Source organism: Calonectris borealis, chromosome 3 (genome assembly GCF_964195595.1).
Source record: "Calonectris borealis chromosome 3, bCalBor7.hap1.2, whole genome shotgun sequence".
NCBI classification, from domain to species: domain Eukaryota; kingdom Metazoa; phylum Chordata; class Aves; order Procellariiformes; family Procellariidae; genus Calonectris; species Calonectris borealis.
This window is the reverse complement of record NC_134314.1, coordinates 67,936,991-67,953,923: the sequence shown is the minus strand read 5'-3', so window position 1 is coordinate 67,953,923 and position 16,933 is coordinate 67,936,991. Positions and strand designations below refer to the sequence as shown.

At 36.3% G+C, this 16,933-nt stretch overlaps 1 protein-coding gene across 1 annotated transcript in view; it reads right to left on the bottom strand.

Moving 5' to 3' along the window:
- The window catches only part of ADGRG6 (adhesion G protein-coupled receptor G6), a 125,740-nt gene that overhangs the window by 21,237 nt on the left and 87,570 nt on the right, over positions 1-16,933 (bottom strand). Inside the window, exons 13-20 of the mRNA XM_075145981.1 lie at positions 16,752-16,813; positions 15,060-15,267; positions 14,419-14,584; positions 11,015-11,155; positions 7,225-7,341; positions 6,138-6,183; positions 4,240-4,346; positions 1,324-1,451 (exon numbers count right to left, since the gene is read on the bottom strand). Coding sequence (XP_075002082.1) covers positions 1,324-1,451; positions 4,240-4,346; positions 6,138-6,183; positions 7,225-7,341; positions 11,015-11,155; positions 14,419-14,584; positions 15,060-15,267; positions 16,752-16,813 — 975 coding nt within the window. The remainder of the gene's footprint in view (positions 1-1,323; positions 1,452-4,239; positions 4,347-6,137; positions 6,184-7,224; positions 7,342-11,014; positions 11,156-14,418; positions 14,585-15,059; positions 15,268-16,751; positions 16,814-16,933) is intronic.

The window sequence follows — 16,933 nt, the reverse complement described above, 5'->3', positions numbered from 1 at the left end:
AGGTGCATATGATTAATTGGCTTCAATCACCCAAGCCACTTACAGAAGCCGGGTTTACCAGTTTACAAAGTAAATAAAAGCACAGGATCTCCTCTGTGGCAATAAGGCATAGTGATGGGTACTTCTGTGTGATATCACTGAAGGCTTCTGTTGTATGTGGCGGGGGAAAGCCAGCACTTTTTTGGGTCCTTAATGAGCTAATTAACTGTGACAATATTTTAGCAACTGATTTATTATTAAAAACCTTTCAAATTAAATATAATACAATGTGGTTTGTACTTTAAATGAAAATTGAAGAAAATGAAAAGGAAACTTTTAAAACACAGCTGTCCAGAAGCTCATCTCTGATCATTTTATATGTTAATCTTTGCTTAATTTTTGGAATATATTGTCCAGTGATTGCTATTGTTTTCTGTTTGTTTGGGTTTTTTTTTTTGGGGGGGGTGGTGTTGGTGTTGTTTTTTTTAATTGGATCTTAGGAAGACTGAAGATGAAGTCAATTTTCTTTTTTAACTGATACACATTGAAATGTATGAACTGAGGGGAAAGCCAACAACTTCTGCCATCTTGGACCAGAACATCATACCATAGTTAATGCAATAGGAATGCAATCATTAGCGATATTTAGAACTCAAAAACCCCCTTTCCCCTGCCCACCTCCCCCAGCAAACTATCCTTTAGCAGCTACTCTGTCCTGTGCTGTTACAGGCAGAATGGTTCCTTTGTGTTGATATGACTTCATTTTCTCTTTTGACTGCTCACAGAACCGTATCACTTCAAAACTTTTGCATTCCCTTGAGTCACATTCACATTTCAGTAGGACTGCTGTTGAAATTGTTGTAACACTTCATGATTTATCTTCATTTTATTTCTCTTCCCACTTCTTTCTGAAGGGCTCTAGAATGTAATTGTTCTAGTTGGAAATTTCTCTTTTTATACTTAGGACTTGTTAAGCTCACACAGCTTAACAGGTTTTTTTTTTGTTTTTACAAAAAGCCTGGTTGCAGATTTAAAAATAATGCATACCTGTTCAGAATCTAGAGGATACTGTACTTCCAAAAGAGAAAATTTTGAGACACATCAGCCTTGTTGCCCAGCCTGAGCAGCAAAACACATTGGAAACAGGAGGAAAGAGTCTGAACTTATGTCCCCTTGAGAAAAATTTCCACTTAAAACATTGTGACCATGATTTTGCAGGTTTTTTTTTAAAACCTAGATTTCCCTTGCTGGACAAATAAACGACACCAACCATCTAACTAATTTATTTTATTCATCAAATACAGGTACTTCCTTTGTAATGTTTTTCACAGAACTGATACTTACTCAAATGCAATATATGTCAGAAGAGTTGCAGCTGAAAATATAGCAGATATCCCACAGCCTATGTAAGTGATAAAGGTGAGGACCTTGGTATTCTGTGGGTCTATTTGTGTAACAGTTCTCTGAAGGTCCTACGTGAGAGAGGAGGCAGAGGCATCAGTTACAGCAAACAGCTTTTCCATGAGCACAACACTCACTCTTGGTAATCAGTCAGGTAAAACTCAAAAGCACTTTGGCAATACCACTCTAACCCTGACATTAGGGTTCATGTTTACTGACTATACTAACTCTACAGTCGTTACACCTCTCACTTCCTTCCCATAGCTCTTGAAAACATTGTAGTATAACTGCTGGGGTCAGCAGACAGACAGAGCCTGATACTGATCCTTATAATTCAGTACCAGGCATTCAAATGTTCTTCTCTGGAAAAATCTTCCCTTTTCAAACTTTTTAGTTCCGTTGCTTATAGACAACTCTCTTTAAGAAGATGTAAGATTTAAGAAAATGTAATTTAAAAGTATTCATACTGAAATGTGCACCATTCTGGGCAGTTTCTGACATCACTTCTTGCTATTAAAAGTTCGTAAGAGTCAATGTAGCTGATCACCTATGGGTGAAACCAAGGGCAAGATATTGCTTTTTGGTTTTATGATCTGTTTTGACATGCAAACTACAGTTATAAATAGAATTGGTCAGAAAAATAGTGACAAAGACAACATTTCAAAAAAAACTGGAAATGAAGCAGGAACATTCTGAGGATTTTTTTTTCCAGTTTTCTGTCCAACTGTAATTGCCACATAGTACCGTCTGAGAATAAATGCCAGTGTTATTTCCTTTTTTAAGGAGAAGAAAAAATGAGAATATTTGGATCTATATCACTGTGGAGTAAATGTGCACAAATACTAACATATAATGGCGTCCATTCTACAGTCAGCGTTAACTGTTGTGCCTAGCAAAACTATCTAGCAAAAAGAAACCAATAAAATGCTACAAAACTTGCCATTCTTCACAGGAAAAGGAAGGAGCTGTATGCATTTTTTTACACCCTGTCCCAACCTTGTATGACCTTTTATATATATATAAGGAGACTGTTATTTGAAAATAATGTAACAGCTAAATTAAAGTCAGAAAAGACTGTTCAAATGGAAAAGCAATTAAAAGGGTCAAAACTGTGTAAAAATCTATTGGAACACAGCCCAAATTCAAAGAACTTCTGCCTTATTTCCTACTGCCACAAAAGCGTTCGGGAAGAGAAGGGACTCATTGAATATATCCTAAAGAAAGCCCTTTTTTCCTCTCTTCGAGGACGAAGAGTGAAACAAGACCACAATTTAGCTTGCAAAAAAACAAAAAGCTTGTGGCTTTTTCATATCTGCATCTGAGCATGACGTGAAGAGAGCAGCCTTATTAAGAAGGCTCTAGAAGGCCAAAGCTGAACAAGTCAGTGCACGCGGCTCCCTTGTGCGGTCAAGTCCTGTGTATCACTGCAACAAGCTAAATCAAAACCCAAATACTTCCACAGCATTGCTGTGATCAGGAGCAAACATCTTTTCTTCAGGTATGTTTTAGAGGGCTAAGAATGTTAATTTCAGATGGAAAGTAATTTCAGCCCATTACTGAGCGTAAAAAATCATCAAATGTTAAGAAAAGATAGCAGTATTCCATCTTTTTCATGTTGGGATTTTTTTCTCTCAAAAACACTTCACACGTGCAAATTGCTGGAGGCACCTGAATGCTAGAGGAATTATGCTACTGAGGCTGAAGTGCTCTATATGGTTCCCTCTTTCATCTCCCTGATAGGCTATGCTCTACCTATCTCAGCCACCCAGACTGGACACTTTGCTTAAGGCTCTGATAGAGTACAAGTTTCACGTTTTGTACCAGCCCTCAGTGGGCAGACTTTTTCCAAGAGAAGGCCTGTACTGCAAGGCATCCCCAAAGCCATTTATAAGAAAACAGCAAATATGGGCTTACACATTTCACGAAAGAAGGTATTGCTTTATACTTTTTGACATTAGATAAATAGAAGTGTTGTCAGATTTGCAACCTAAATTTGCAAGGGGCAATTTAGCCCCTTGAATCTCTGGATGAAAGGGAATTATTGTGCTCCCTTGACTTTTCATCCCCATTAGCAGTTTTACTGACTGTAGGACATTTTTCTTTCCCTGACTGTTCTCCCTGACAATATGAGTCTCTTTTTCTTTTGTTCTGAAAACAGCACCTCAACTTTTTCTCTTACTTTTTTTTTTCTGCAAACAACTTCCCACTTTCCTGATCTTGAAATTTCAAATCTACCTAGACTTGTTTCTCATTCACTTCCCTCTTGTTACACCCTCCTGTCTCAGCTGCAGGTCATTTTTGTCAGATTACATTGTTAAAGGAAATGACAGGGACCCCCCGCACCTTAGGACTCATTAAGATAATTTTTTTCTGTTTTGCTAGTGGAAGTGTTAATACTGGGCCTTGGTTTTACAGTCCCTGACTTTCTTTTTCACCCAGCCATGTCCCGGCTTTGAAGCTGGATGTTATAATATGCTATTTGTATTTTGGTATTGCTCAGAAGTCTCAAGCCCAGGTCTTTTGTGGTACAGTATTTTCAAAATTTAGCATACTCTTATCGGCACATTTTACTTTTTATTTTATAATATTTAGCCACTTGTAAAGAATATAATAATAATAATAAAATACACTTTCGTTACTAACTTTATTCATTACCTCATTCCTGAATCCTTATCACTAGCTATTTTGTTATGAAAAGATAACTTTATGACAAAAAGGGGGAAAATGTTGTATTATTATTAAAAAACATGTGCAAAAGGAATAACCCAAGTAACAAAAATGAGAGTTGTCTTGACCCAAGACAAAAACTGCACTGCAGTTCCTAGGAAAGATAACTCGGTGAACAGTGAGTTTGCCTACCATTAGGACCCCAAAGTGCGTGAGGTGGTTGCATAGGCAAACCGTCTCGTTTTCATTGGACTCTGCGTCCACTTGGCAGCCCTCAGGGTTCCAGCCACCATTGCCACCTGTGGAAATAAACAGGCGAAACTGTACTTTCCAACAAACTCATGTCACCCTCTCTTTTAACAGATTTGTCCCGTCACCTTGTGCAAATGCAAAAGTGCTTTCTCAAATTGAATGAGTGAACATTAAAAACAATCAGGAATGAAGCAAGTGTCAGATTTCCTAGTTTCTGCAGAGAATCACACCAGATGAGTGTCCCCGTAATGGACTACTGAGCAGAAGCAATAGATGGAGATCTACAATAAAGGCAGGGAGCTTTTTGGTTAACGAGGGACGAATAAGACGTACTATGTGGATCACGCATTAAGACACACCTTAGCTTTACCCAACAATAAGATGGTTATAGAACTCCCTTTTACCACACTGATGTGATGTCTGCATCTGCCTCCCTCCTACTCATATACCCCCAGGCACATGAAAGCATTTATGGCCCAGGAGCAGAGGGTCCTGCCCTTCCTCTCTGGAGCATGTAATGCAGCAGGTCAGAGTGGATAATCCCAATTATCCTTTGTGGCCTTAAGAAAAAACATGAAGTAAACTATCCCCTACTTGCCCCTCCTGAAAAGGCCATTCTGAAAAATAAGTAGAAAGATTTTATTTAAAAAAAAAAAAGTGAAAAAGTAAAATTTGTATTTCTGATTACCTCTCCTTTCAGTTTTTCCTGCTAAAATATGAACCAATTTTGTGAAATAGTTCATATTCTCTGAACTCTTAAAGACATTTTTGCACAACTCCAGGCAAAATCCAGCAAATTATCTGACTGGCCCTATAACTTTACCTCAGATTCAAGACAGAATCTTCCAAAAGACTGTGAAGATGTTCCAAAACCACTTAAAACTCTCCCCTACTCGAGCAGGCACTGAGAATAGTTTCTTCCCCGTGTGTTTCTCCTTTGATGTGCTTCTTAAGTTTTAGCCTCCTAACAATGTTCTTTTTTTTTTTTTTTTGCTCTTTTTTATCCTTCTGCATTCTTCTCAGTTCTTCTGTCTGAATTTCCTGCTTTCAGCTACAACTTTGGATGGTAAATTTTATTTCTTGCACGACTCTGTACTAAACCCCTCCACCTCAAATCCTACTGCTAAGGACAGTTACTTCTTTGCTCTATCTCTGTTTCATGGTAAGGAGAAGTAACGTCCTAGTAGTGATCTCTAAAATAGAAGGATGAGAATGGCTTTGTCTGTGCAAAGGATGAAGAGCTTGAGTTTAACACCACACACGGGTTAGGCAGTAGCAATGAAGAATGAGCTAAAATGATGCCTTGTTAATGTATGTCTCCAGATGGGACCTCATCGTGCAACTGTCATCTATTTACAAGGTGCATGTTGAGTCTCTGTCCAAATGAAGTTTGTGCAATGTAGTTCCAAACCTCCCATGGAAGAAAAAACAGCTTAAGATTTGCAACAGACACAATCTCACAATTAAATAACCCAATATTTTAAAAATGGCCAGTTAGAAGTCTGGCTAAGAACCATTCATGGGTCTGATTAGAATTACTATTTAATTTGCACATGCAGACAGATCAGTGAAAAACTGCTATCAGATACAGAAAAGTAGAGAAACTTTATTTACAAATTTAAAATGTTAACCAAATTTACACACAAAACTTTTAGTAAGAATATTTAACATCTGCTGTTACAAGTGACCTTACTAACTAGAAATGATACAGTCTAAAGATTTCACCTAATTCTGCAGGGACTGGTTAAGAAGCAAAAAGAGCCAAGACTGTGACCGATTTTAAAACTTGGACACCTTTATTCCCCTCATAAAAGAAATGACAGTATTTTTAAACTTACCATTTTTATTCATATCCCAGAAGACACAGGTAGGCTTAGGATCTTCCTAAGAACACATTAAAAGTAGACCTTTTATACCTCTTCAGACATAAATCTCATCAACATATATATTTACAACAGATTTTTACTGTATGTCTTTTCACTTAATAAGCAGAAGAGTAAATATTATTTGGATTGTTGAAATTTTGTCTAGTGTCAAATTAGTACTTACTCTACTAGAAAGACAGATCTGCCCAGATTATAAAATCTAGAGCACTGTTCCTCTACACTGTTCTTTTTCCACATCCTCAGAATAATGAAGTTTTATTGTCGCACTAAAGTTATCCATGAATATGATGACTTTACAGAGTCTAAAGTGGAGGTTGTTTTGTATCATAATCATTATAATGAAATGTAAGGTAAAGTTAATTGAATTGTGAAAATTATGAACCAGGTTCTCATTACATAAACAATTCACTTAGGTATTGCATTTTAACATCTTCTTTCTTAACTTCTCTAGTGCTATTGTCTCTTTTGGAATAGCTACTGACAACATGTCTGAGAACAGAGTCAAGCTCACACGTTTTTTAACTGAAACAGTATGTGCCAAAAGGTTGCATTTGGTCTGTATTTCCCTAAATGAATTGTAGTCATCTTTTAACAACATGGTTCTGTCCATTCTTCCTTTGCTGAAAACCACATAACAACAAAATAACTTGGGGAACTATTAACAAAGCAATTCATGTTTGATCAAAGAATTTAAGTAATTCTAAAGTTCTAGTGTAATAAATTGTGTCCCTGGTCACTGGTCACGAACGTGGTCATGAACAGAGGTTTTGCCTACAGTTATTGGCACAGAAATCGCCTCTGAGTGGCAGAATCAATAGTCTTTCAGATAAATGTTAGATCATGAACGGAGTAGGAATGTGTGAGGAAGGGAGAGGCTATTTGTTTTTACTTTTTGCTTACTTGCTTTTGTTCTAGAGTTTTTATTTCCTTTTGAGTTTATGTTCTTACTCAAAATCCATCCAAATCAATCAGGTTATATGCTCAGCCTTTACTACATATAATCTGCATTCCTGTTCCTCCGAGTAATGTCTTGTCTTACCTGAATTTTGGTATGCTTAATTGTAACCTTCACATAATCCTGAAGATCCTGAATGGTTATGTTTCCAATACTGCACGCCACCACAAAACTGGTCAAATTGGCAGGATTTTCTGCATCCTTTGAAAGATTCAGAAAAACATAATAAATGCTTACGCAGCACATAACATAAAAGCCAGAGTACACAGTTTCATTTTTGCAGCATGCCAGAATAAATAAGTTGTCAGCATTTCTACACTTTTGATCATGCAATATAAGAACATTATGTTTATAAAATCAAATTATGGGTTTGCCTCATAGAAGTTTCCCTATTTTCCCTATAGTCATAAACATATATAGGCACAATTAGAGAGAGAGGTTAGAAGGCATAAATTCACCTTTTAATCATTATGTCTGATGCCAACAAAATTATAACTCAAACAATGTAGCAGATAACAACCCATGATATGATTAGCTCATTTCCCTAAACAAGAATGAACTAGCTTTCTTATCTTACTGTCAACACTATCCTTTCTGATAGTTGCAAAGTTTTTGGAGAATAACCTGTTTTTTGTGTATAGTTGCTAAATCATCCTCCATCATACAATGAATGACTAAGAAGTAGTAAACAAATTCAAAGCAATGTTACATACTGTAGGAGATAATATTTTCTGCAAGGTATTATTTGATGGGAATTTAAATAGAAGACTGCTCTTATCACTGAGCAATGCCATTTCTAACCTGCAGTCAAAAAGTACCAGGTTGAAAATTTTCCAAAAGAGAAGTTTTCCTTGGAAATTGATGATTTATTAAATGGAATTGCTTTGGAAATACTGTTTTCTTTTGATGAGCTTCCACTGAAACCCGCATAGTTACATGCCTGGTTGGCCTTATGGGAAGCTGGGAAGCCTGCGGCAGATGTTAGGTCAGATGAAGTCTATTGCCACTCACTTTCCCTCCAAAAATCTGGGCTGCCAAACTCCTGAACCCCGCTGATTCCTTCAGTCTAGGGGTTTTGTTAGCCTGACAAGATGTCAGGTATCAGCTCAGCACTGGGCTCATGAGATCCCACCACTCATGAGAGACAGAATAGCTTCAGTTATTAAGTGCACATTATCATGAGTAGAATATTTCATTTCTTAAGAATCATATGCAAGAGTTTTCAAACACAGTATTCCAGATTATACTGGAGCTTTGTGACATAACTTCCTAAAAACTTAAAAATTGCAGAGGAATGAAAATGCAATTTTCTAGACAGTTCATGAGCATTCAAACAAGAGAAAATCTCTTGGCTACCACCTAAATTTTAACATCTGACAAAGCCTATGAAAGCCTTTGGACAGATTTCTAGGGGTTTCAGTGGATTCTGTCTCTAACAGATAACAAAAACTAGAAATAAATATCAGATGGTCTCTTTAGGGAAGGCAATTTAATATATTCTTACTTGTCCTTATAAAGGAATAGAAAGAATGTGTGCACTAAAGTAAAATACAGGTAACTGCTTATTTAGCTATAAGGCTGTGCTCAGCGAAAGTTAGGGGTAAGTTTTTAGCCAATAAAATATACAGAGGTACAAAGTAAAGCAATGCTGAGGCTAGCATCAATGACAGAAATCTGGTCTAGACAGTCATTACAATTCACATATTTATCATATTTGCTCATTATTTTCATGGCCTCAGAACTCATGAGGGTGATCCTTCCAATCTAACTTTAGACATGTGAAAAGAAGATGTCTGGAACTGAAGCAGCGATTCTAGGGTTTCTTAACATAGTCAATGAAAGGAAACCGGAACATCCAGGGCATAATCCATCTTACCTATATATCTAGGTCGAATATGGGTTGCCTAAAAATAAGTGTCCATTTTAGAGGTTTTAAGGTATTCTGACAGGTCTCCAGCTGTTACTGCAGAAGATCTCACATCTCTTACAGGTTCATTGTCACACCTGTCATCCAGTAGTACCTTTGTACCTTGGGGTGTCTCAAATTGCACTACACTCCTTTGGCTGGGGAACAGACGCCTGCTCCTGCACTAAGATGAGATGTGTCACACCTCAATGGTGACCATTCTTTTCCATCGACTGGCTTTGAAGGCAACTTATGGACAACGGTTCACGCATAGGTATGTACGTTGAACACACCTGCCTTTGGTGAAATGAATCCCACCCTGAATAGCTTACATCAATTTTTATATAGTCTTCTAAGTAATATAACCATCAGACTTTAATGAATGACAAGATAAAACTTACTAGCATTCTCTCAGTTGCAATAAAAAAAGAAACTCCAGTCCTTAAAGTATGATGTTTCACCGTTATGTTGAAAGCTTCTAAGAAATACAGCTAATAGCATTGGGATTTTTTTAATTGCAATTGGAATAAATATATTTATGAAATACTTCTATACTAATGGATAAAGTTATTGGGTTTGAGATGGCATGTGGATCAATTTATTTTTAGGCTTTATTTTTAGCCCTTTTTTTTTTTTTTAGACTTACTTTATTTTTAGACTTACTAAAATGTGAGTTTTACACATTTTTAATTAATTGTGTTGAACATGTCACCCATGAACAGTTTGAAAAACACACAAAAAAGTGGGAGGAATTTTAGTTGCAAATTTAGATGCAAATTTTCCTGTTTTTTGCTTTTCAATGACTTATTAAGTATCCCTTAGAAACACATTCTAGCACCATTAAAGGACACATTATGACTTTATATGATTTTATGCCATTGTGACAAGCCTACATTTGTATTATTCTGGTTTCTTTATTAAATATATCCGTCCTATTTTTCTCAAAAGCGGGCTTAAAATGAATACTATTTTAAATCGTTAAAGATACTTCAGGGTGTATTTCAGAAGGCAACTGAGGGTCATGGGTATTTTCTTGCCTAGATTATCTGAAGAATCTGGATACACTGCCAATAAAAACGATAATATAGGGACAATACAATACTACAGAGTTCTGCGGATGCACAAGAGCCAAAGGTCACTTGAAATACTAATGGGAAAACAAACTCAAGTCTTCTGAGGCTCAGTCTACCGTTCACTATGAAACAATGTTTCCTTCTTAATTAACTCATTATTTTTCAAACTAGGTATGGTTTTGGTTGTTTTTTTCCAAGTTGCGAACTCTTCCTAATTTTTTTTGGCACCTACCATGCAGGAACTATTTATAATTACCATGTGATGGGACCCAAAGGAGAAAAAAGTCAAATCTACCTGAGTCCCTTTAATTTTCAGGTACAAATATGTTATCCTTATTCCATATTAAAATACGGTGTGCTTATGAGAACACATATATGAAAAGAAGAATAATATGTATAGATGACCATCACCCCAGAGTTTCCAAATGAATATAAGTAGTCAGCTGGATATGAGTGCCAACCAACTCTTTTAAGGAAAAGAGAAAGAAAGAGTACTTGCCAGTGTTATAGGCCAAATTCCCTTCTGATAGAAAAGAACCTGGCTCCACTGAACATCAAGGACCTATATTAATGCATTTTAACAGAAGTTATGCCCTTTAAGGGGCCTTGCTACTTTCTCTGATTATAAGCAGCTGGGATCCAGTTTTCCATAGATTACCCTGAGAAAAAGTTTATCTCACATGAGACAGGAGTTTGCAGTCAAATCACTGACTTTAATTCAACTTCGGCACTTTGGCTATTTTGTCACCCTGAACATAACACTGTCTCTAGCGCCTATCACCTTGCTGTTCCTTTAATTCATGAGATGCTGTGAAATGATTACACTACAGGAAACTTTTAGCAGCTGTCTTTGACTCACCCTAACTGAAATGACTTAAAACACATTAAAGTTTACCTGAAAAAGACCATTTTTATTGAAGAAAGTAAATTGAGCTCTGGATATAACTTCAAACTCATCTTGACTTAAATTCTTCAGTAAACTTGGTGGCAGAACAACAGAAGCAAAGACATTTGTCTGATCTTTGTCAAAATTTATCTGTTAAATAAACAGAAGAACATGTTCAAACAAAACCCAAACCATCCATTGTCCACAACTGGGTTCACACCCTTACACAAATATATCTAAACATGTGACTAGAATCAATCAAGACTAGTATGACCTGCACCTATGTAAGAGTTGATGCAACAAATAAATAAAAAAAGAGACTGAGGGGGTTTTCCCACCTTCCAGCATGAGATCAGCCTTCTGCTACAGGAAGGTATTAGACCAAACAAACAAACAAACTCCTCCACTGCTATAATGATGATTTGGAAATAATGAGAAGGCAATAATGGCAGTCATAATAGTAACCTTCAAGATACTTTTCTTAATACCAAACAATGTTGAGAACTGAAAAATGTGCTCTGAATCCTTCTTTCTTGAGTTGTATTATTTGGCTTGATCTGCACAGCTGAATTAATTCTCTTATGAGCTTTTCTAGTTTCTCTGTTACAGAAGGGAGATTTAAAAATAATGATTAGTGTCACCTCTCTATATTTATCGTGCTATGTTGCACAAAAAAGACACTTTCTGACATCAATATAAGCTTAATCTATACTGGCAACGTGTCAGACAGCTGAAAGCCCCCTATGGCACAGGGATGTAACAAGTGAGCAAGAAATAGATGAGGATGCAAACTTGCATTTCATTAGCTACCAGGCAGCAATTCTATGACTGCATGCTCTCCCACCATGGCATACTCAAAGTGTGCCACCCTACCCATCAAAGGAAGTGGAGCAAGCCATCTTACGGTGGCTCTATAGTAAGTGTTCAAGAATTTTACTGCGAGATAAGGAAACTGACACTCCTGACCGCTCCAGAGGCAACTTGGTCATGTATTTATGCCTCTCATGATCAGTCGTACAATCCTAAAAGCACCATTAGGTAATAGAAAGTTGAAAGCCATAGGCCTCTGATAGATTTATTTAACTTCTGAATTTTCACTGATTTACTGTGAATAACAGGCACCCTTGGAAATTAGTAAAAGTGGTTCATAGATATCTCCTGACAGGGCTACATGCAGTTGAATAAAAGGTTTTCAAAGGATAATTCTGCCACATTAAACAGAGAGTGTGTGTGTGATAAAGATGTCCCATTAGGTATTGTCTGCAAATAGAGTGGAAGAGGCTTCTATAAAGAAGTATGGATATATTACAGGAACAATTTAATAATATGAATCACTAAAAGCTAACTTAGTCAAAGGTTTGGCAAGAAACATAAAGACACAGGGGGCTGAAATAGAATCTTTCCAAATTGCCATGGATACATTTGCTTGATATCTACTTTAAGAAAAAAAAAAGAAATAAAATCTGGAAAACATTCTGACATACAGCTTGAAGAGTTTAATGCTCCCTGATGAGCCTGGGCTAGATCATCACATCACTGGTGAAAAACCGGGGCTTTCACAAGGGAACCTCCCTCCAGCAGGGATAGCAAGTATCTTTCCTCATAGGCATGGAAAATATAAACGGTGACCACAGCTGCTGCAGACTTTTCTGGTAGGAAGGATGCTAAGAATTCTCAATCAGCTGCTGGAAATGTAAAAGTCTGAGAACAAACTCATGTTCCAATAGGAACATTATAAATAATTTGACGGAGTTTGGATTTTATGATTATTTAGACAGTGCTGTACTAAATGATTCCAGGGCAAGAAAATTCCTGGATGTCCTCAGGCCACAGATGGTAATTCTTATTATACATGCGAACATCCCAAACCTGACTTCAGAAATTTTCCTTTCCTCTTTCCATAAATACAGGATGAAATCCGAAGGAGAAACGTTTCTTTGATAACAATCAAAGAACAATCAGCTACTGAGCTTCATTAATAAGAGAGCTAAACAAAAGTAGATTCACAACCATAAAAAATTTCTGATAAAAAAGATTCAAAGAAATTTTAGCCAAAAGGCCTGTGAATATAAATATGTGAAAACTCAATTACATTAAATCCATTTGTATCTATTTAAACCAGCATTTTGGAGTTTTGATCCAAAGTCTATATACACAGCATGTAAAAGGCCTGCAGCCTATTACATTACTACCACTTTTTATAGCACTGTCTTCGTTACTGTTTTTGATTTTTACAGTACATAGTACTTTATAAAATGATCAGACATTTATTATGATTGTTGTCTTGCCAATTTGCAGTGGGAATTAATTTGGTTCCATAAGATGCTTATACTGTAGTGATACTTTAACCGTTTTCATAATGCCATGTTTTGTTTGGATTCAGATTTGGTTCTTCTGGGCCAAACAATAGTAGTTTTTTTTATTTTTCTGTTTCACCTCTTCTGTGTGTTTCTCCAAGTAAGGCTCACTGTATTTGAACAGTTAGACTCCTAGGAAACTGAGATTACATTACCTCTGTCATAGACTTCTTATATAACTGTGAAAAAAATACGTTGCACTACATTTTTAAAAGCATTTAGGTGCCATAAGATGCAGACAGGCACATAGTGAAATTCAAAAAGTCTAGGCACCTCATTGCTACTGATTTCAATAGAACCTTTGGAATATCCCAATAGGTGCTCATATACATCTCAAAAGCTATTTCATAGCTTTTAGATGTCTGAGCTTTTCTATTTGTGAAAAAGGAAGAAAAAATATTTTTGAAGTGATGACAAATATCTTAACTATAGCAGCCTGTCTAGATACTGTAGCACTGAGACCATTCTGCATTTTGAGTGATCTGCGTTTCTTTTATTTTTCATATCTAGGCTGGTCAAGCTCCACATCAATGTCTTGAACCGCCTCGGACATCCCAAATGGCACAAGCCTATCAACCTACGTGTGGACAACTGGATCAGCCTTAGGCCTCTGTTAGCAGTAGGTGTTTAAACCATACTGGAAGGTTGAACATCTATTGTATCTGCAGAAATCTACATGTAGATACCTACATTTAGGTGTTTTATTCTAAAGCTGAAATGCATCAATGGAGTTGTTAGCTAGTGTACAATGGCTAATACAGCAGACTGCTAAAGATTATTTTCTCTCTTCATTAGTAAAAAAAAACTAAAAAGGATAAAGTCTGTTCTGGATTTGTAAGCAAATTACTTTTCATCCGTATATGGAACATATGAGTTCATCTGGGTTTCCTGTCACTCAAGGAAATACTACATTAATCTGTTTGGATGATTGCAGGAAAAAGGAAATAAAAAGTAGGGGGAGAATTGGGAGTTGTAAGTGGTTTTATAGGAATCACAGTAAACACACTTGGAACAACAGGCACATTTCATGTTCAAATACAACTGCTTGCCCCCTACCTGGAAATCAGATGCATTATTCTGTGGACTGACACTGAAAGAACCACCTTTGAATGAAGTTGAGTTTATAGAAGACACTCCAAGTGCGAGGTTTCGTGTTGAAATACTCATGGATGGTCCAGTGAACTGGATCTTTAAAGCCAAGGCATCAATAGTTTTTAGAGCTCTAAAAACAGAAATAAAATTATTCTAAAAACTGAATACAGAAAACAAAATACTATGCTCTGTATGCTCTCCACATTCAAGGTGATCCTCTTATTATTGGCTATGTTTCTATTACCCATCTTGTGTATTCACAAGGAGACTGTCAGGCATCTCTGTTGAAAACAAAAGTTTTTGATTGACAGAAACTATCTGATGACATATCACTAGTCCTGAAATAATTTTCCAACAATACTTAGATATATGCTGTGTCACGTATCAGAAGACTTCTTTTCTGTCAAAATACTTTATCTTTGTCAGGCATATTAATGTTAGTACAAGAAGAAATATTTGTACATCTATTTTGGAAAATTGTTTTTGATGGAAATCAGAAAAGTTTTATTTTTGTACTGCAATTGTTTGCCTATAAATGGAAGGATGAATCCTTCCAACCTTGCAGGTTGCTCTCAAAAACTTGTCTCAAATGCAGAAATACTTACTCTGAAGATGATGCTGCCAATACACTGTCTGAACTGGTTAGAATATTGGAAAAAATAGTCACCACTGTAGAACCCAGAGATTCATCAATTTCTTCGTCGTTCACAATTTTTTTGAGCTTCTGCACAACATCATTTACTTTGTCTGAGGTTAGCTGCTGCCCTTCACCAGTGAGATTCAGAAGGTGGTTGGCTATATCAGCTGCATTTTCTGTAAGTGTACATGTAAAATGAAGTAAAAAGAGAAAATAATGCATATCAGTCCTGAAGTAATTCAGAAATACAAATTTTTATGCTCATTGTTGAAAGCTAAAGCATGTTGTCTGGTACTTGTAATGAACATTTTATCATTTTATCAAATTCATGATTTTATGAAAAAGTATATAAAACCTGCTGATTGTTATATACTGTCCTCCTTGGCCATGTCTTTCTTTTCCTTAATTTGATTTGAGTTTGTAAATCAGAACTATTATTGAAAGGGCTGATTGTAAGCAAAAAAGGCAAGTAAGAAATAAGAAGCATATTTTCTCCTTTTTTCCCTTATGCTATCCTTTTTTTTTTCACTGGGAAAAACAGTTTCACTCTTGAAGTGAAACAAATGAATCCAAAGTCACTATTACTGACAAAATATTCACTCTTTTAAGCTTTGGGGAGAAAGTTTGACTCTATTGTAAATGTTTCAGTTCCTTCAGAGGATTATACTCTTATTCAGAGTGTTGGCAAGCACAACACACAAGCAAATGTCATGAGAAGAATCTTCCTGGTAAGGGAAGCTTGACAATGTGTCCAATGGCAAAACATTAGTTTAAAGCACATGTTAAACAGTAAGTTTGATGCCACCTGGATAGAAAACTAATGTAAAAACTAACATTTACAATATCAAAATATTTGAAATTTATTGGAATTCGCAAATAAGATTTTGAAAGAAGGTCAGCCTTCTTTAGTCTGCAGCTGGTTGTGTTTTTTTAATGTTGTGTTTTATAATATAGCTTTTCTTACTGTAGAATGTTCATTTTACATGAAACAATGTCTTCATATAGCCTGACTGCAAGTACTCAATCAACCAAGTTAGGTAGCCAGGCTCCCTAGGACCCCTCTATCAGTGGAGAAGGAAAAAGAAGCTTCTCCAAGAAAGCAATTCAGAACAGGAGCTTACTGTGGGTGCTCTGAATTACTTATGAGAGTATCATTCTCTTCACTAGCTCTGGCACTAAAAAAAGGGGCCATAAAATTGTTGTCTATTTATTTTATTACTCCTTTAAGGCCAGAATGACATCAAGGGGTATTTTGCAAACTGAGAATAAATCTGAAAATGTCTGATCGTAAGCCCAGTGAAGAGAGTGGGAGTCTTTCCACTGGCACCTACAGGCATTGGAAACATTTAAAAATTTGCCTGAACCTGAATATTAAATTGAGGCAAGCTACCACCTGCCTCTATTCTTGCTTAAATTACCTGAAGAGTTTGATTTATTTCATTAATTGGTATCCAGAGCTTTACATGGGTGGGCTGAATTCAACTTGGTGCACTTCCCCAGAGTTTAAAATATTTAGTTTGCACTGATTCTTAGAAAGATTTTAAACAAATTAGCGTAAAGGAGGAAGATATTCTTCCTTAATATAACTTCCTTATAGTAAGCAGTAACTAAAGTCTACAAAACTATTCCTTTAGCCAAAGACCAGTATCAATATACCCACCTGTGCAATTTCTAAGATCAGGCAGGCCCCAGTATGATGTATAATTCTGTAGACCCAAATAGCTAAAGAGGAAAAATGACAAAATTCACATGAAATACAATAGCAAAATTATGCAAATGTTTCATAATTCTTTTGACGGTGTCACAGTGGTCCACTCTTGCCAATTCAAAATTTTCCTAGCA